The sequence below is a fragment of the Filicampus tigris genome, chromosome 20, assembly GCF_054856515.1.
Source record: "Filicampus tigris isolate MCC_2025a chromosome 20, RoL_Ftig_1.0, whole genome shotgun sequence".
In the NCBI taxonomy this organism is placed as follows: Eukaryota; Metazoa; Chordata; class Actinopteri; order Syngnathiformes; family Syngnathidae; genus Filicampus; species Filicampus tigris.
In genome coordinates, this window is record NC_141236.1 from 5,264,178 (window position 1) to 5,284,758 (window position 20,581).

At 43.5% G+C, this 20,581-nt stretch overlaps 2 protein-coding genes across 3 annotated transcripts; both read left to right on the forward strand.

Moving 5' to 3' along the window:
- Nucleotides 1-108: 108 nt before the first annotated feature.
- Nucleotides 109-15,214, forward strand: fzd3a (frizzled class receptor 3a). 2 transcript variants are annotated; one of them, XM_086019320.1, is made up of 9 exons: nucleotides 109-254; nucleotides 933-1,445; nucleotides 9,056-9,252; nucleotides 9,950-10,412; nucleotides 11,371-11,670; nucleotides 11,762-12,013; nucleotides 12,979-13,127; nucleotides 14,110-14,364; nucleotides 14,470-15,214. In XM_086019320.1, the coding sequence occupies exons 2-9, from the start codon at nucleotides 1,245-1,247 to the stop codon at nucleotides 14,720-14,722; spliced, it is 2,070 nt and encodes a 689-aa protein (XP_085875446.1). In that variant the 5' UTR covers nucleotides 109-254; nucleotides 933-1,244; the 3' UTR covers nucleotides 14,723-15,214. The 2 variants fall into 2 exon arrangements, with proteins under 2 accessions (XP_085875446.1, XP_085875447.1); XM_086019321.1 differs by lacking the exon at nucleotides 109-254 and adding an exon at nucleotides 271-427.
- Nucleotides 15,215-16,497: 1,283 nt separating this feature from the next.
- Nucleotides 16,498-20,274, forward strand: LOC147127957 (uncharacterized). Its single transcript, XM_086019737.1, has 14 exons — nucleotides 16,498-16,543; nucleotides 16,670-16,730; nucleotides 17,646-17,781; nucleotides 18,409-18,453; nucleotides 18,509-18,554; nucleotides 18,779-18,835; nucleotides 18,975-19,032; nucleotides 19,099-19,232; nucleotides 19,326-19,396; nucleotides 19,473-19,530; nucleotides 19,599-19,671; nucleotides 19,752-19,890; nucleotides 19,979-20,041; nucleotides 20,120-20,274. Exons 1-11 carry the CDS (start codon nucleotides 16,498-16,500, stop codon nucleotides 19,631-19,633), a joined length of 747 nt encoding a protein of 248 aa, XP_085875863.1. The 3' UTR covers nucleotides 19,634-19,671; nucleotides 19,752-19,890; nucleotides 19,979-20,041; nucleotides 20,120-20,274.
- The last annotated feature ends 307 nt before the right edge of the window (nucleotides 20,275-20,581 follow it).

The following is a 20,581-nucleotide window of genomic DNA, read 5'->3' on the forward strand; positions in this document are numbered from 1 at the left end:
CTTCGTAACGCATCCAGTGAGTCCGCTTGGCGCTTTTAATTTGTCAGTAATGACCAGAAGTTATGTTGCTATCCACCATTGCTTGACACTAGGCAGATCACGAATAACGAGGAGGGGGAGGACAGCGGTGTGGGTGAGGACAGTCGTGGGGTGGGGGGCGGATAGGAGGGTGCGGGTGAAGGGACACTCGCACATTGTTACCAACTCGAGGAGCGGCGAGGTCGTTACACGTGAATTTTGCTTCCAGTGGCCTGGTAAGCTTCAACCATTTGATTGTTGCTTGAAGATGAGCTGTTTGTCGCGTACACATCTGTCAGTAGCCCGCGGTTGATTGCGGTGAATTATATTAAGTTGCACACCACCGGCGGCGTGGAGGTGGCTGCAAAAAGGTTCACCGTGGCTACTATCGGATTACAAAAAAAAAAAGGTAGGTCTCGCTTCGGTTGCGTCACGGTTTGCACTGATAAATCCGGCTGATTTATCTGTTAATGAATCGCTCATGAGGACGAACTTGTTAGCTAACGCCCTCACGTCATCATCGTTGTCTTTTTAAAAAAAAAAAATTAATCTAATTACCTCATAATTGCAGGTGCGTTTCGTGGTTCAGAATTCGAGCAGTTGCCCTTGAAACGTTTCTTTTTATTTGTATGAAATGAGCATTGATGCACTAGTGCATGTAAAGCCGTTGATTTGCAATGGGTGTGATTACAGTCACATGGCACAACATTCAGCAATTTAAATCATGCAAAACATTTATCCGATTGTCAGGTTATTGTCCTTTTGTTAGATGATGTTGTTGTAAAACACTGAATAAAACCAATATACTACATTTAAGTATGATGAGATTCCGTTTTAACCACCCTTCTGTGTGTGTGTTGAATCCAATGTGGAAATAAAAATGATAATTTAGCCATTTGTGTGCTCCTCCACAGATTGCCATTGAACATGATAAGCCATCAGTGATCTCTTTCCAGAGCATCCGTGCCGGAGGTTGTAGGAGGAAGAATCATATGAGTCATTTGCTCAAAGCGCCACATCTTAAAGGACCACAGCATCTCTGAGCTGATGGCGTCGCGATGACTCAAGCGCAATGGGCGCTTGAACCATGGCCGACCGCACTGCCGGGCCCTCGCTGTCTTCTGCTGATCTGGAGAGAAGGAATTATTTAAACGGACGATCCTGAGATCGCGCCACCTCCTCAGCTGTCGTCCGAGCTTCTCTGCTACCTCTTCAGCAGACCCATCATGGGTTTCCTATGGGTGCTGTGGGTGTCCATGTTGACGGCGTGCGTCGCCATTCCCATGGACGCGGCGGCGGGGAGCCACAGCCTGTTTACCTGCGAGCCCATCACGCTGCGGATGTGCCAGGGGCTGCCCTACAACACCACCTTCATGCCCAACGTGCTCAACCACTACGATCAGCAAACGGCCGCGCTGGCCATGGAGGTACGCGAAATCACTGACACACAAATGCTACAGTTAAAATAATGAATTAGGGTATATTTTGTCGATATATTGTAAGCGATATGTAAATGATGCTAGCCTGGATTAAACAAAAACAATTTTTCTACAAGTCTACATGTGGTGCTGTTAAAGCCAAATTGGTACATTTATTGGCAGTGAACTTGACTTAAATTTGGTAATGTAATATAATATAAATAATGTGAAGTTGAATTGAAGTTCTACTGAATGCCAATTTTTTTTTTCCGCTTGGACTGCTTGTTTTGTGAAAAAATGAAAAATGGCGTTGTACAACAATTTATTGAATTATGAATCAGTATTGATGACAAAATTCAAGCATACTGTATGCAGTTGCGCTCAATTCGGGAGTTGACTGAACGACGTCTCCTCCGGTTCTAATTTTGATCAGTTGACATGTCTAAATTTCATCATTTTCATTGAGAAATTAAGGATTATTTTATATTTATATTTTATATATAGGAAAGATGAATGAAAATTAATACTCAATATCTTAATATTAATGGGGAAAAAGCTCCATATTATATTTAACAAATACAATCAATCAAATTGTTGTATCCATTATATTTCATGTGAATTTTGGTCTCAAACAGATGTAAATAATTGTTTTATATTATCAAGACACAAATCAATTTTCTACGGTGCGTTTGGTATTATTGTTCCGGGAAATTGTAATTATTTTTTACAAAATATTTTGGAATTTTATCTTTATTTAAAAAAAAAAAAAAAAAAACTGCAGGTTTTGCTCAACTTTTTTTTTTTTAAAGTTCACACTAATTTTGAGAAAGTTGAGTCGACATGGACTAGTCGCTGATAGTGCTCTGATTTTTTTTTTTTCCATAAAGGCTCAAAATAAGATACAATCTTCACCGTGTCTTGTTGCCTATATGGTACTGTAGGTAATACACTATCAAAGCGATAGCCTACTTTTTTTCTGGAGCCTGCAGTGCATTCCCAAAACATTAAGCAGAAAATGAATTCTTAATATTGGCGCCCAAGGGCAGCGAGAACAGTGCATTATTAAACGTCAGTGATTCATTCATACGGGCATGTTGTCCAAAAATAGTTGCTGGCGTTACACTTCCAGCATGTTGCTCGTGATGCTTCAAAATATGAAGGCGACATTCTGAACTCGAGATTTTAAGCCGTTTGCCATGTTTCGCTGGGACGTGGCATACGATGTGCGCAGTTTGTTTCCATCAATGGATTAAAGATGAAAATCCACAATTTATTGTTTTCTTTATCCTTGAGATAATCCGTACATTTCACAGCCATCCCACAATCAAGGAGCAGATGCATTCCCTCATTAAATAAATCCCATATTTCATATACTGTCGGCTGAGCTCAATCTTTTCAGCAACTAATGACACAAAACAATGACAGAACTGTCTCAGTGTCAGCTCTTGTTTATTTCAGTTTATCTATTCGGAGCATTGTGATCCCTTCCCTAACGTCGCCCCTTGACCCCGCCCTTGCAGTGGTGTCGAAGTGTAGCGCTCCACCGGCCATCTGTGCCCGCTCCACCTCGCCTCGCCCGCTCTGGCCGCATTGCCCAAGCAGGAGACAGAAGTCAAATCCAGAATTATGTAACCTGAACACGGCCCGCGTCGCACGCTGCACTCATATTTGCGTTCGCCACTGCAAATGATGACATTCTTTCTTTAAAAGCCTGTTTCTATATTTTTATCGCGCTGTCCGCAGTATTTTGTCAAATGCAGATTTTAAAGTAAATAGCATCCGCCCCCCCCTCCCCTGTTTATTTTCAAACAAGTGTTGTTGACTCAATACCGCTCGCGGTGTGTGGTAGTAGTGTGAACAGCAAGAGCACGTCTGGCTTTGACGCCGTTCACTTTGATTGGTCATGGAACCACAATTAAGTCTCTTTTAGAGGCCAGAAATGCTGGTTGCGTCGGGAATAACACACAGAGACCAAATGGGATGGTTGCCCCATTCGGCGCTTGTTTAGTGGCTAACTCGCCCTGGATCCAGTTCATGGGAGAATTCAAAGCCTTTAAGATGTTCAGGGCAGGCAAATGAGAATTGACAGATGATTTTAAAAGGAATGAGGTTCCTTGAATAGCCAAGACAATGATGATGAATGCCGTGCCAGAGAGTGGGAGTTGGACTGCAACCAACGCCTGTCCTTCTTGCGGTTTTTGTTAAATCCCCTTCAAGTATTGTGTCACTGCTAGTCTATTTTAGGGGGTTCCGTTGGGATGTTTTATTCCTTTTTCTGTCTGTAAATGCAAAAAAGATACGATTATATTTTCAAAATTGCTCTAAGTTAAAATGATGTCGAGCCTCAGTAAAGATATTTATTTTAGAATTGCTCAGGGGTAGCACTGTTTTGATTCTCCCAAAATACGTGTTATATACTGTATCTGTACCAATTTTCTGTTTTGGGGTATTCCTTTTTCGCTGGACCCTGTCACGGTTGACCGGCGAATGACCTCGCAGCCAAAGTGGGACAGCGGCCTCAGGGCTGGGAATTGGTTATTTCTGGGCCACAACGATACAGTGCCGAAGTCTCCCGAGATAAGCGGGAGCGTGGCGGATTTGACTGGCGTGTCCAGAAAGAGAAAAGAAACTGGGTGAAATCCTTTCTTTGGAGAAGGATGAATGTGGACCAGCGTGGCTTCATCACACTGAATCACTCAACTGTCCCGGACATCCAGAACCGATGGCCTTACTGTACAATAAGATCACATCTATCAATAATCTACTTGGAACTCTCTCTCATCACATCCTTAACTTTTTTTCATTCCTTAGCGATAGCCACCACTATCCATATGAAGTATTTTTTATCAAAAGCGTATACCACGTCTTTCGGAGGCCCTGTTACTTGGTAACGCGTTTTATTCACGATGGAGAAAAACGACACTTTCTCTGTGTTTACATGGCAACGCCATTTTGTAGAGTAACAACAGAGATGGTGCAAGTGTGCTTTATTCAAATGTGGTCCGTTTGATGCGGCTTTTTCAGCAGGGCGTACATTTACTCAGAGAGTAGTGGTAGTATTAAAAATACAAGCGTGAACATTTGAAAATTAAAATTGTCTAGGAGAGTAACAAGTTGAATTGAGTGATGTGATGATTTTTTTTTTTTTTAGTTGAGGTTATGGAGTCATGGCGATAATGGTACAAAAAATAATGAGCGCTTTGACTCATTCACTGCCATTGACGAATTTATTTGTCTTTTCACAGTCCAGCCATTCAAATAAGTTCCTTACTTATTTATATTTTTTTCAATTTGTTTTCAAACGTTAGAATAAAAGAGGGTCTGAAAATGTCTGTCAGTGAATGAGTTAAAGTAAAGATCGGGGTCGACTAAGGTTGCATTGATATTAACAATACGGAGCATGCATTGTTTACATGAAGTCCAAGCTGAACCTTGTTTCCAGGTAGAGCCAATTAAAAAAAAAAAGTGTGCAGTGACACAAAGACTGTCCTGTTTTTTAAAACTGCCAAGTCATGTTCTTGTCCTTTCATAGAGTTAGTTGACCCCCATGCTCAGGTTTACAGCACATCCAGCCAGACTGTGTGTCATGTTACAAGCGTCCTACGGATAGTTTTGAACAAACACTCCACCCGTGCTGTGTGAACAGGTTTGGGAAGGAAAAGCGCTCATGCGCCTGGCTAGCGACGACGTAGCCCCGCTAAACACTGGCGTATAAAAGGACAGACACAACACGGTCTGGTAAAACCAAGCCAGCGTGACCTCGGCTTTAAAAGACCCCCTTGTTTTATTTAATGTCCGACAGGCTGTTTATTGGCTGCCGACTGAATGAGAAGCTCATCCGAAGAGTGGGGCGCCACTTCTGCGAGTGCGCGTACACGGACGTTACACACTGCAGGCGAGGTTTTGAAACACTTTCTTAGCGGCGAATGACACGACTGACTCGGTCGACCCATCCCTCTGCTCTCTCACCCGCCCCAATCTCTTTTGTCCGTCCCCTCCCCCTACGCAGGGCTCACCCGTTGCCCAGGAAACTGTCCCAATTGTGCTATTAACAAAGGGAGTGGAGGCTTTCTTGCCTCCCGGGAGGTGGTCCTCTCCGCCCCGCACCCTGACCTCCTCGAACCTTGCTTCCCCCCGCCCCCCACACACACATACACAACCCCAGTGATGCATCAGGCGTTGCCATGACGCTAATGTTTGAAATTTGAAGAATGGAATGGCGGCAGAGGAGGGAAAATGGGGTGATGGGAGGAATTGACGGGAAGAGAAGTGACTTGGATTTTTTTTTTTTTTTGTAAAAACTCAAATCAGCGCAGACCATTTGGCGGTGATGACCAGCAGTCAGCGCTGCCTTCATTAAAAATGAATTGCTTTAGCAGTTAAGAAGACATATGCTATCACATTTGAATGCACTTTATAGGATTAGGGAGTATTAATAATTGATTGGACTCTGATCTTAATCATATTCAAATATGCTGCATAATCAGCAAACTGCTCAGGGGTGAATCTAAGGTCAAGGCCTAGAAGATCACATGTTTAGTTTCACTAAACACAAAAAACAATGCTGAAAACTGCACCATTGTACAATATTTTCAGCCACAAAACGAGTTTGAAATTTGAAATGACACAATTTGTACCTTTGCCTAAACAGTTTGGCTTTTGCCAATGCGTGTTTCTGTTTTTCTGTTGTCTGTCTGTCTGTCCATCTGTGATCTGGATTACGCAAGAAAGGGCTGATTGTCCTGAATTAGGTGACTGGGTGTAGCCGTGGAGGAGGGCTTGCACTATTGAACATTTTTGTTTTACTAATCATCAAAATTAATTAAATCAGCACCATCCCAAAAATTACCTCATACAAACATTTCAACCAAGTAATGTACTGTGGTGACACCGCTATTTTTTTATTCTAATTCCTAATTAGTATTAGTTTTCATCACAATAAAATAATTTTTAAAATGCTTTCAAATTAAATACATACACTATGCATTTTTTTGTTTATTGTTTTATCTAAAATAACCTTTGCCATTGGTTATATATTACAGTACTATTTAAAAAAAAAAAGAAAAAAAGTAGTGGTAGTACGTTGCAACAACTTAATCATCAAAAAAGGCACCAATAAAACATACAGTGAACCCAAGCTATTGGCGGGGGATAGAAACTTGGCCCTCCCTGCCTTAAATATATATATATATATATATATATATATATATATATATATATATATATATATATATATATATATATATATATATATATATATATATATAAAAGAATAATTGACACTGCCCCAAAATGATTTATTATTGCCTATAGTAATAGTTTAAACTGTAAATACTGTATACCAGTACACTATGATCCCAAAACGCTATTATATAATTTCAAGCTCAATTTATAACATTCCGAACAAAATCAATGGCTTACAACAATCTAAGTCGCGCTGTATTATGTTAACGACTCTCAAAGTGGTTGATTAATCCTCACAAATAAATAACACCGATGAATTGTTTACAAAACCGGAGTTGCCACTGAGAATGAAATGACATTGTAAACAACACCAACCATCACCTGCGCAAGTTTACGTGGCAATTGCTCCTTACATGCTTTGATAATTGGACCAGTGGTTGGCCAGCTGTTTCCAGTGTAGCCATTAACGTTCAATCCCCTACGGAGAACGCCCGCCCCCCCCCTCAGGCTCTCTTGGACGCATCGGCGATAGTAGTTGCTTGGGCTGTATGGGCCATATGTCACATCCGCCAGCAGCTCCGGCCCGCCTCACACCAGCCTGCATGGTGGCTGTTGACACTTACAATAAAATGGCTGTCGGCGTAGTGAAGCGGTGGAGGAGGGGACCTACGGAAGACCGAGTTTGAATTGTGAAGGGGGTTAAAAATAGAGAAAGATGGTGAATAGGAAGAAGAATGTAACACAAGCCCTTTTTAAACGCATACATCATCAGGTCTTGTGGCCTTTGTGTTCAACCATGGCGGTGTGTTTGCCTCATGTGAACTATGTCGGTAGCCTCCGGTAATCAAAACCATCAGAAAGATAAATACGCAAAAAAATGTAGAAAGATATTTTAGCACAGTAAGTGCATGGCCGGCAACTTGAGAAAAATGGACACGGTACTGTGCACATCAGTTTGAAAAAGCTGCCTAGCTAACATGTATGGACAATAAATGCGCGCTTTATTATGATATGACAGGTGGTGCTTAGTCAGATGCAACGAATGACTAATGAGGCTGATTGGTCCGAACGACGTCACCTCCCCATTGGCCATTCCTCCTTTATATTTTATTGTTTATATTTATGAATCAAATTAGCATTAAAAGTTCATGTGTTAGCCAATCGGGAAGCCGCTATACAACAAACACAACATGAAAGTGTCCTGGCTGGACACTAATATTACGCTATGTTTACATTTCTTTCCCGGCGGCCACGGCAATCATGTTTTCGGTAAGTTGTAGTCAAAACATGGACACTCCGCTCCTTGTTAGACTGTAAGTCAGTGAGCCAGCATCATGATTTTGAAGCTTTTTATTTTTCATGAGGTTGAATTATTTTTTTGATTGTTTCTTTAATGTGGAAAATGACCAAGCCGCCTTACCAGGTCACTTCTCCTCAACATAATGGGAGTGAGAGCTTTGGGCCATGAAGGCCAAATCATTTTAATCCGTTTATATAAATGCGTCCCATGTGGGTGGCAGACTGCACTACGACTTGATACCTTGAGTCTATTTTTGGAACCTAATTAGGACAGAAACGTACTTCCAAACAATCCTACAGATGCATTCTATCTTCAATGTCATGCAAGGTAGATTTGTTAGTTAAGTAAATTAGTATTTGTTTTTATTGAATTATAAAAACGGCCCTTGGATTTGAATTGGGTTTCATTTAATCTGGGTCAAAAAAAAGTGTGCAAATGTATTAGTGGCTAAATGTTTAATTTGTTTTGGACTCGGTAGCAACTCCCCTTTAATACGCTCCCCTCTACAGACAGATAGATTGCCTGCCTTTGCTCACCCCTCCCCCTCTCCTCCTGCCACTGTCTGTCAGACTTGCTTCCCATTTTGACCACATTTCCTTAACAATTTGACTTGTTCTTTTTGACAACAAACGAGTTAAGACTCCATCAACGACTGCAAGATGTGATGAATGGACTATCAGTCCCACACATTGCGCAAACCCAACGATCCATCTCTTGCCGCAGTCCTAATTTATGATGCTGATGCAATTAAAGAACGCGACTGTACTTCCGTTGTCGCTTTTGCTTGTGTGTACACGGAGTGCCTCGTTGTGTCAATCAGTCGCAGCGTGGTCCTCCTTGGTACACAAAGGCCTTGTCAGCAGCGGTACGTGCGCGTAATATGTGTGTGTGTGTGTGCGTTGTTGGGGGGATGTCGAGGTTGGCGAGAAGGAAGATGGACGCGGGGGGTATCGGGGATTATTGAGACAGGGCCAGTGTTGTTTTTACACACTCATCAACTTCAACCGTCAGACGACATGCTCCGTTGCCTCCTTTGTGCCACTTTGGCCCACATTTCAGAGTAGCATAAACACTTAAAATGCACTTCCTGTGTCTTTTGTGGCCCCCACCCCCCACCCTCCCCCTCTCCCCGCAGCCCTTCCACCCCATGGTCAACTTGCAGTGCTCTCCTGAGCTCAGGATGTTTCTGTGCGCTCTGTACGCGCCCGTGTGCACCGAGTACGGCCGCGTGACCCTGCCCTGCCGCCGGCTGTGCTTGCAGGCCAAAAGCGACTGCTACAAACTCATGGACATGTTCGGTGTCAGCTGGCCCGAGGGGATGGACTGCAACAGGTTGGTGCCAGAACAGCTGCAGTTTAAATTTGCCCGATGGGAGATGAGCAGTAACCCAGTCAGCATGAGATGGAGGACAAGACTATTGCGAAATGAGATCGATTTAGAGATAACAATGTTAATGTTTAGATCTTCCACAGTGAGATTTTTTTTCAATAAAAAAAAAATATATATATAATAATGGAGGTAAATGTATCTATGACTTACTCTTTAATTGTGGCAATAGTTCTATGCAGGCCAACTAGTCGAAACACGGCATTCTGATTAATATTGCATATGTGGAATATGAGTTACGGTAAACTGTAAAATCCACCCGTTTTTAGCTAGCTCAGGGGGCGGCCATTTTGTCACAAAATGGCCGCTCCCTGAGCTAGCTAAAAACGGGTGGATTTCTCATCTTCCACAAACGCAACATTAATCAGAATGCCTTGTTTAGACTAGTGGAGGTGCATAGAACATATTATTAAAAAGATTTGGGGGGGGGTTGACTTCCCCTTTAAATGTAATAAATGCATTTTTTTTTTTTTTACTGCTCTACACAATGAAAAAATAACAAACGAATGGCAATCGAATTAAATTGTGATGTTGCACGAGATTCCCACCTTGAGTACCAACATAGCAGAATGACTCCCAAACGACCTGCCAGTGAGCGGAATACAGTACATGACTTGCTGCACCTCATCTCGTCACCTGCCAGGTTTCCAGACTGTGACGAGCCCTACCCCCGTCCCGTCGACCTTCTTTCCAGCGCCGACACGACGGAGCCCGCCATCCCCGTCCAGCGAGACTACGGATTCTGGTGCCCCCGAGAGCTCAAAATAGACCCGGAGCTCGGCTACTCCTTCATGGGGGTCCGCGACTGCTCGCCTCCATGTCCCAACATGTACTTCACTCGGGAGGAGCTGACCTTCGCGCGCTACTTCATCGGCGTGGTGTCCATCGTGTGCCTCTCCGCCACCCTCTTCACCTTCCTCACTTTCCTCATCGACGTGTCTCGCTTCCGCTACCCGGAGCGGCCCATTATCTTCTACGCGGTGTGCTACATGATGGTGTCCCTCATGTTCTTCCTTGGTTTCCTGCTGGAGGACAGGGTGGCATGTAACGCAGCCATTCCCGGGAGGTTTCGGGCTTCTACTGTGACTCAAGGATCTCATAATAAGGTGAGGCCACATAGCCGTGTTTCCAAATGGAATATAGCGGAACCTCCAAGTTGATCCATAATAGAGCTGCTGGTCAACGGATTTCAGAGGAAATGATGGGATATGTTCGACATGTCATACAGTTCATAAGAAAACTGGCGCTAGAGTAGCTATCGTGTGGGATATTTGAAAATCAGAGATATTCCTTAGCACCTGTTATTATTCTCTTGCTGTCAAAAATGCAACAATCACTTACAAGGAATGAAAGAAAGACTTGATTACATATCCAGATAAGAGGCACAGCGTGCTTGTTTCCAGCTTTTTTTTATTTGTTCAACCTAGTGTGTTTACTTTAAAACAGATATTTAAAACAAAAGAGGATGAATTGCAATTGTATATTTAAATAACAAAATGGCAGAACAAACGATATCGTTTTCTCCGATGAAAGTCTGCCCATTTAATAGTAACAATGTGAAATGCCATAAACAGGCTTAGGGAAATTCGCTTTGATGTGACACACAGAGCAGCTACACGTACAAAAAGATTATAAAACAATACTCACAGGCATATATAGCGGATATAAAAAAAAATGTATGAGGTAAACATATTTGTCCACTTATATGGTCAATTTTGAAACAAGTTTTTTATTTCGCATTTATGGAACAAATCTAAAATTTGCGATTAATTTGCGATTAATTGCAAGTTAAGCATGCAAATCATGCAATTAATTCAGATTTTTTTTATCGACTGACAGCCGTACAGAAAATATGCATGTATGTACCGTATATGTGTTTGTATGCGGTAGGACGTGGACTGTAAATTAGTTTTAAGAATAGCTTAAAAAAAAAAAATTAAATTAGATTTGCAGATACCTGCAGAAACCCTGCAATTAGTTAGCCCCTGTGAATTTCTGGTGGAGAGTAAAGCCGTCTTTTCTCACCTTCATCTCTTTTCCACACCTCGTTGCTGCATTTTGCAGGCCTGCACCCTTCTCTTCATGGTGCTGTATTTCTTCACCATGGCGGGCAGCGTCTGGTGGGTCATCCTCACCATCACGTGGTTCCTGGCCGCGGTTCCCAAGTGGGGCAGCGAGGCCATCGAGAAGAAAGCCCTCCTCTTCCACGCGTGCGCCTGGGGCCTGCCCGGCGTGCTGACCGTCAGCCTGCTGGCCATGAACAAGATCGAGGGGGACAGCGTCAGCGGCGTTTGCTTCGTGGGCCTCTACGACTTGCCGGCGCTGCGCTGGTTCTTGCTGGCGCCGCTGGGAGTGGACGTGGTGGTGAGGAAGACCGGGCGGCGACGGGGAACCCACGTCGCCGCGTCGTAGCGGGCGACTGACGAGGAGATGTGCCTTAATCTTAATCCGCCAGGTGGGCGTGGTGCTGCTGCTGGCGGGAATCGCAGCTCTCAACCGCGTCCGCATGGAGATCCCCCTGGAGAAGGAGAACCGGGAGAAACTGGTCAAGTTCATGATTCGTATCGGCGTGTTCTCGGTGCTCTACCTGGTGCCTCTGCTGAGCGTTCTGGCCTGCTACCTCTACGAGAACGGCCACAGGGGCGTCTGGGAGACGACATGGGTCCAGGAGAAGTGTCGGGACTACCACATCCCCTGTCCCTACCAGGTGAAGCTACAACACTCTCAACACAAGTGAATTTTTAAAAACAAATTTTTGCTGTTGTATTCTCCACGTGGCAATCTTATGAAAATGAGTATTTACGGCCTTTGCTCAAAGCTTCTGAGGTGCTACTGAGCACTCTGGCAGGTTTTCATCCAAGATGTCTCTGCACATTGCTACATTCACCAATTCCTCAATCCCCGACTAGTCGCTCAAAATGATCCCCACCACCGTGCTTCGCGGTATTGGTCAGGTGATGGGCGGTGCTGCCGCGTTTCCTCCAAACACGACGAGTCTGATCTTTGTCTCATCAGACCAAAGAGTTTCCTTTCTCATGGTTGACTTCATGCTCAGTTTGTGCTGTTTTATTCAATTTTGGAATGAAGCTGTGGCATCAAATGCAGACTGATGCACTGTATTTTACAAAGTAGATGCAGTGAGACGGTGGACTAGATCGTAATATGACGTGTAATCTGGGAATTTTGTTCAAAAGTGCAGCACTGTAATCCAGAGTGTTTGTTTGTGTACGCCCAACCCCCACCCACTACATCATCTTCATGAAATGACACGCACACACACGGTCAACATCTTTGACTCTCAGCGCCTTTCTATATTTATCTTTTATAGAAACTTGCTTGAAGGCTCGGACCTCTGCTGACATCTCCTGTGCGATGACACACACGCACACACATTTCGAAATAGGATGTAAGAAGCGGTTGTAGATGTTTTCAGATTATTTTATTATCCTTTTGAACCGTTGGCCTCTCTGGCCATTTGATTTCAACTGTGTGTGTGTTCGAGACAAAATGAAAATTCAAATATGATAATTAAAATAATCTAATTTAATAATGATTGCAGTGAATCATGTAAGAGCTTTCATTTATTACAGGAAATAATGATCTAACTTTAGATGAACGCTTCATCCCCCTTTTTCTCGTATGTGACAACGGTGTGTGTGTGTTGCGCGCAAGGTGGAGCAGAGCAGTCGTCCTGACCTGTCCCTCTTCCTGATCAAGTACGTGATGATGCTGATCGTGGGCATTCCGTCTGTATTCTGGGTGGGCAGCAAGAAGACGTGCTTCGAGTGGGCCAGCTTTTTCCACGACAAGAGACGCAAAGAGTACGACAACACCGCAATGTACACACACACACACACACGCACATCTTCCACACTCGTCGCAAGGCGTGTGCTGGATTTACAGTCTGGTTCATATCATACGGTGACGGGCTGCATAATTGGAGCCTTAAAGCGGAAGTCAACCCAAACATAGTTTTTTCAACACTATGTTCCCAGCAGGCCCACTCGTTTTTAGCCATCTCCGGAGGCGGCCATTTTGTCTTCTGTCGACTGAAAATGACGTCACAGCTGCTCACAACGACCAATCACAGCCGACCTGTTTTCTGAGTCTGAGCCGTGATTGGTCGTTGTGAGCAGTTGTGATGTTATTTTCAGTCGACAGAAGACAAAATGGCCGCCCCCGGAGATGGCTAAAAACGAGTGAATTAACACTTATTCCACAAACGCAATATTTATCAGAATGCTGTGTTTCAACTAGTGGACCTGCATAGAACATATTCTTGAATAAAAATGTTTGCGTTGACTTCCCCTTTAAGTAGGAATTTACCAAACGTAATCCACCTCTTCAAAACCACAACAATGACGTGGCAACAATAACAACTATCAATACTACACAAAGAGGCAATTACCAGTATACTTTTTAAAACCATACATTCAGTTTTTTATTAAAACACAACAAAGAAAAAAAATTGTTTTGGGGCCTAGAACATATTGATCGGATTTGTCAATAAAATGAGTTACGATCTTGGTCATGGAAGAAATTAAACTTTTCCGTCAAGGCAAGGTACCAACTGTATAGTTGACGTTCTATACGTTCTGTATTTGTATGTTTTTGGGGCAGATTTATCGTTAAAGCAGGTCCTTGTCCACACTCCCCCCGCCCCCAACTCAAGAGGGTTGAGCCCGTCTCCCAGCGACTGGTCCACTCACCCGTCTCTCCTTTATTACCCCACCCCTCACCCGTCCACTTTCCCGCTGTCCCTCCCCACCTCCCCGCTCCCCTCGGCCCCGCGTCCCTCCGCAGCGCCATGGTGGACAGCCGGCAGGTCCCGCGGGAGCCCGACTTCACCCGATTGCTCCTGAGGGACCCCCCGGAGCCCGTCGCCAGGAAGTCGCGCGGCACGTCCACGCAGGGCACGTCCACGCACGCCTCCTCCACCCACCTGGCCATGCTGGACGAGCCCCCCAGCGGCAGCACCAGCCGGGCGGGTTCGCTCCGCAGCGGCCGCTCCAAGTTGAGCAGCTACCACGGCAGCCTGCACCGCTCGCGAGATGGCGGGTAAGCGTTAAAGGTGGGCCGGCACACTAGTAGGGTGTCGATTAAACGGCTTTCCGTGTTCTTCTTCTTCTTGTCTTCTGTCATCGTCATCATCACATACATCAGATACACGGCCTCCAGTTTCCGAGCGTCCGACGACCGCGCCCCTTACGGCAGCATGCCCCACCTGGACGACCCGTCCCGAACGAGACACTCGAGCGCCGAGCGCCTGGACGGCCTGTCGCGACACGGCTCCGCCCACTTGCTGGACATCCAGTCGCGGCACGGCAGCGTCAGGGACCTAAGCTGCGTCCCCCAAGCCGCGCTGGGGGTCCCCGTGAACGGCATTCACAGGGTGCTGGAGGAAGACGTAGCATGAACCAGATTGCAGACAATGTGCTCGATCCTATTTTTTTTTTTTTTTGGGGGGGGGGCATGGATCGATGCCTTATAGGTGCCAGACCTACTAGCCAAAACTCAGAATGGACTTGAACATGAATTTGGACTTGCATTTTTGGTCTGAACATAATGTCCAATCTGGATGAGAAATCCAAAGACTCACCGGCTACTTTTTGGTTTTATTGAACTTTTTTCAGCTCGTGATGGTCTCTAGCTCTCGCTTATTGACTAGTTGGCCTTTTTATATGTGTTGATCAGCAGATGGACTGAATCCTATTTCCTCGCTGACTGCACATTTTGGTACATTGGCTTGCTGAAATCCTGATTTTGTGTATTTTTTTAAATGCCAGAAACAAAAATATAACTGGTACACTTTTTGTATTGCAATCTTAGTAGTTTACATGCAGCACATCTGTAATCTCAATTTTGCACCTGCTATTTGGAATCTTCATAAATAAGGCTCTAAATGGTTGCTGGATAAATCTGAATGAGTCATTGCTTATACTGTAGCCCAGGGGTGGGCAAAATATGGTCCGCAGGCCACATGTGGCGCACTTCGTTCTTTATTGCTTAGAGCGGTAGGTAGTAATAGTTCCTGCTATTTCCCCTTGAACAAAAAAAAAATCTTTGTGTTTATTTGGTCATTTATTCAAATACAATGAAAAGACATTACTGAAATAAACTATACCAAGATATAACTTACCTTTATGGATTGGTTGATATGGATTTTTCAAATTACACCATTTTGCAAATCTTATACATTTTTTGCCACCTTTACCTCATCTACAAATGACTTGGCAACCCTTTTAAAAGTTTTAAAAATCAAATGTGGCGCTTGAGCACTAAAGTTTGCCCACCCCTGTGTCGACCAGACCATTAGTTCGCCTGGTGGCTAAAAGCTGTGCATAAATGTACAAAATTCTCTTGGTTTGTGATGTTTTTTTTTTTTTGGTTTTTTTGAAATACATTTTTTAAATAAATGGAAAACATGTTTTTTTTGGGGGGATAAACAAAGGACACACACACACACACAGTGTATTTGTAACATCCCTCCACTTTATTGATATACATCGGAGTCAGGTTAATATGAGTCGTCCACGGAAGTGTGGCAGCCAGTTCCATACATTTGTTTTGACCTTACACCGTAAATATTTTTGTGCAAAAAGAATCTACATCACCTGTAGTGGGTTATCCTCAGTAAAATGCCCAAACCGTTAGGAAAAAAAAATCCAATGAGAAACAAACCAAAAAACAAATTATTACATCTGTAACATGCAAAACTGGACTAATTATTACAAAGCAATCCTAGAAAACAACCAAAGTTATGATATGAAAGCAAACTAGAAAAAAAATATTGAAAAAACGTTTTTCTTTCTCAAAAAAACGACCATGGCAATAGTAAGGTGTTTTTGTGGGGGAAAAAAAACCGACCATGTATATTCAGGTGTTTTTTGAGGGGAAAAAACGACCATATAGTAAGGTGTATTTTGGAAGAAAAAAAAATACAACCATGTATAATAAGGAACTATAAAAAACAATTCATAGTAAGTCGTTTTGGGGGGGAAAACAACCATGTATATAGTAATGCGTTTTTGGGGGGGGGGAATGAGCATGTATAGTAAGGCGTTTTTTGGAAAGAAAAACAACCATGTATAGTAAGGCGTTTTTTATGAAAAAAATACCATGGATAGTAAGGCGTTTTGGGGGAAAAAACGACAATATATAGTTAGGCGTTTTTGGGAGAAAAATACGACCATGTATATTAAGGCGTTTGGGGGAGGGTGGAATAAGATCCTGTATAGTCAGGCGTTTGTATATATAGCAAGGCCTTTTTGGGAAGAAAGTCAGAAAGTCTTCCCATTTTTCCTCTCCAACAGTATCAATAGTTTTTAAATTCGATTTCACCGTGTTTGTTTGTGTTTTGCAGGTCCTCTACGGACCTATCGGACCAGCAAAGAACCCTCACCTCTGCCCTCCCAGCCATCTAGGTGAGACCCCCCCCCCAGCGTCTCAACCTTCCAGCAGGGCTGCCAATCAACAAAGCATATGAAAAAAAACGAACTAAACATTTGTGACTGTGTATGGATGTTTTGTTTCTGACCGAAGCAGGCAAGAAGACTCGTGTTTTGTTCATGCACTTGATTCACAATCGCCAATAAATCAAAGTAACAAACTAGTCTGACTCTGTCATGTTCGTCTTCAATTTCAAACCAAGTGGGGGTTATGTGTTAGTTTTGAGTGTCATCACACAGTCCACGTGGAATGTTAGCGGTGTAAGTGACCACGAGGGGTGCCAAACATCTCCCCAATTCCATTTTCTTTTTCATATAACTGAGAATAAGCGGCTTGGGTAATGCCTGGATAGATGTTTGGAAGACTGCGGGAGTCCAACTGTTGACCATAATCTAATAAATACATAACAAAATTTCGAATTTTCTCCGTCAGGATAGCCGAGTGGTATAAGATGACGCGTGGCGTTCCGGAGAACCGGGTTCGAACCTCACTCTTTGCTCCATTTACAAATTAAATGGAGAACAAAGCAAGAATCGAACCTGGGTCTCCTGAACACTAACTCACGACACTAACCACTCGACCATGTCAGATCTTCTGGGATTGTTCGAATGGGTAAATATATCCATGAATTTACACATCCGCATATTCACTGCGTCATTTTAAGAGATATATACTACTAGGAGAGGTGAAGGCGGTAACTAAGTGGTGGTGAAGTGGTAAACACTGCTACATAGTATGCAGACAACCAGGGTTCGAGTCCCGGCAAGAAACATCGACAATTCTTCTATTACTTCGCTCCTGCATTTTCAATGTAACACAACTTCTTAAACAGCGTCGACTACTTAGCTCTCTGTGTAAAATATGTTTTTTTTTTTTTTTCCCCCTGGAAGTGACGTCATCACCGGAAACCTATTTAAGTCGGGGAAAAAGCGAGAAACCATTCTTTCTCAGATCGTTGACAGCCTCCGGTCGTCCTCGTCCACCTGCTGCTCCGCACAAGTCTCCTCCACAGGAAACGTTGACAAGGTGAGTGCTAAATCTTTAACAGCCTCTTAAAACTCCCTGCTTTTGTTCACTTTGAACTTAAAGTTGCACTTTTGGTGTGCTTGCGCCTCGCTAACATGGCAAGCTAAAGCGTTTGCTCTAGCGTTGGTGATTAACGCTTCCTACGACTTTAAATTGCACCAAAACGCGTTTTTGCAACGTACATAATGATAAACAGATGAACGCAATTTCAGTATTTATTCATGTTTATTCAACAGTAATGCAGCAACTTTGTGTGACAATGACTAACGAAGCATTTGCTCCAATCTTTTCCAGAATCTAGGTAGGTAAGTACACAAAACTTCACAATTAAACTGAATAAATCAAGGATATTTTCATGCATGCGTGTTAATCGTCTCATTTCTGTCCACAGGCTTGCAACAGAACGGCCAGACTGCAAAATGGCACAATTTGTGTTTTTATATACAAGATATCATTATTAAACAGACTAAATCAAGTATCTGACTGTGTGTGTTTCTTATTTCCTGACTTTTTGGGACATGGCGTCTTGAGACTTTTGCATATCAACCAAAATGTGAGGTTGCTAAGCTACTAGCTTGTCAGGCTGAGTATTTTTAAAGTCAAATGCTTACGTTCCTTGTCTTACAGGCCACCATGCTGTTGAAGAGGCGTCCAGCTCTGCTCTCCACACTGGTAAAACACACACACGCTTTCATACATGTACAAATGTTTGACTAAATTATTTCAGCATGTGCCGACCAAGGGGCCTCCTGTGATCCTCTCAATCAGCAAAGGTGTGTCAAATCAATGTCCCGTTAGTGAAAACCCAGCCAGTTTGACTTGCGCCACAGGTGATTCCACTCAAGCAGCTTCTGGGGAGCTCGTTTACCTGCCGGTTGAGTGGAAGCACCTGCGGCTACAGCCAAACTGTGGATGGGGTTTTACTTTCTGGACCTGGATTTGACAGCTGTGTCAGGTGGGAACATGGACTCAATGGCAACTTTAATGTTTGTTGCAGTATCACTCCAGGAAGAAGCACCAGCCAGGATTCTGGATGAAACCGAAGGAGTGGCAGGTGACCTGATGGGACTTTCCAGCAGTGTCCCCATCCAAATGTCTGCTTTTTGTTTTTCCTGCAGTCATGCCAGAACTTCATTGAGAGCTGTGAAACAAGATGGCGGCGTATCAAGTGAGCATTTTTCTTTTCTCTGCAGTTTTGCCGATGCTGCAGTCAGGACACTCATCAGTCATGACTGCTTCCTCTTGGTCAAGGTTGGGACCTGTTGCAAAAGACAAACTTGATGAATCAAAATACTTGACTGCTTGTTGTCGTTCTAGGTGGCGCTTGTGCAGGCCATCAGGAATCATGGCTACATGCTACAAAAAACTCTGCAACACTGCAGCTTCCAGTAAGAGGGCCGTCAGGACTTCTTCCAGTTGCTGCGCAAAGAAATTCTCCATAAATGTGGAAGGTCCTCAAAGCTGCCTACAATTTCAATATTAAGACATGTAAATAAAAATACTAAAAATAGCAGCTTGTCTGGTCCCTTTGTGGTATTTGCAAGTTTGTCCATCCGGGAGAAGTCTCTTCACCAGTCCAGAGTTTCAGGAGCTCGACCAGCTGCTGCAGTGGAAGGTTCCAGTCTACAGTAAATCAAAATATTTTAAAGTGCAGCGACGAGGAGACTGTCTTTACATGTGCACCATTCAAGTTGGATGACATCATGAAGCTTGCCATGGCGTTCATCGATGAGGAGCTCCTGCAGAAGCGTACGAAAACGTAACAGCATTTGAGGTTAGTAATAGAATTGTCTACTCACATGTTCCTTGTCCTGCAGATGGCGCCACTGGAGTGCTACGAGCTGCAACATGACTCAAAAGTGCGTCTGCCTGAGGAGGAGTCCTCTGCTGGTAAGAAAAGGAACATTTAATTTCAGCGAGCATGTTCCAGTTGTCTTGACAAAGTTGAATGATTTTGTTCTTGTGTCCAGTGTGGAGCACGATCCAGTACCTGCTCACAGCCAGCGACAAGCAGCAACACTTTTGCCTTGTTGCTTGCTCATCCACGAGGTGCTGAAGCCAAACTTGGAGGCAGCCTGAGAAGAAATGGGAGACATTTACACTTTGAAGGTATGCTCTTTAAAAAAAAAATTTCACTGCACAATCTTCATCACAACCTTTCTGACACAATACTTTTGGATTTCCTTCCCCTTTCTAGGCAGCAAGGAAAAGATCATCTTCCATCATCACTCACCTGTGAAGACTTGAGTCTTGATCGCTGGTAGGTTTCCAGCCCCAAACATCTTCTGCACCAGACGTTGACTTAATTTTTGACTCACAGATGTTTTTCTTGTCTTAGGTCCACACGCTTGTCCAACTTCTTCTCGCTGGCCGACCACTTCTCAACGAGCAGACCGTCATCCGACTTGCAACTTTGTCTTCGTTCTTCTTGCTGGCCGACCACTTCGCAACGAGCAGATTGTCATCCACCTTGCAACTTGTTTGTTTGCGATTGTCTACTCTGCAAAAGAAATAAAGCTTGATTACAAATAACACTTAAGCTCTCAACTTCATTCTTACACACATCACAAAACACTTCCTTGAAGTAAAAGACACAAAAAAAAAAATCTAAAATTTTTCTAAAAATATTTTTTCAAAAATATTTTTTCAAAATTTTTTTTTCCCAAAAATTTTTATTCCCAAAAATTTTTGTACAAATTTTTTTTCTGCCATTTTTTGGGGAGGAAGGCTGGAATAAGGCTTTCTGATTCGCTGATGGGTCTGGAAGTGGGTGGAGCAATGCGGATAAAAGGCTGTGATT

Bases quoted from the DNA above. Each gene is read 5' to 3' on its own strand.
- fzd3a (XM_086019320.1), top strand. From the start codon at position 1,245: ATGGGTTTCCTATGGGTGCTGTGGGTGTCCATGTTGACGGCGTGCGTC. The intron at 11,671-11,761 runs GTGAGGAAGACC...TTAATCCGCCAG, and splicing joins CGCTGGGAGTGGACGTGGTG to GTGGGCGTGGTGCTGCTGCT. The intron at 13,128-14,109 runs GTACGACAACAC...GTCCCTCCGCAG, and splicing joins CACGACAAGAGACGCAAAGA to CGCCATGGTGGACAGCCGGC.
- LOC147127957 (XM_086019737.1), top strand. From the start codon at position 16,498: ATGTATATTAAGGCGTTTGGGGGAGGGTGGAATAAGATCCTGTATA. The intron at 16,544-16,669 runs GTCAGGCGTTTG...TGTGTTTTGCAG, and splicing joins GTGGAATAAGATCCTGTATA to GTCCTCTACGGACCTATCGG. The intron at 16,731-17,645 runs GTGAGACCCCCC...TCCCCCTGGAAG, and splicing joins CTGCCCTCCCAGCCATCTAG to TGACGTCATCACCGGAAACC.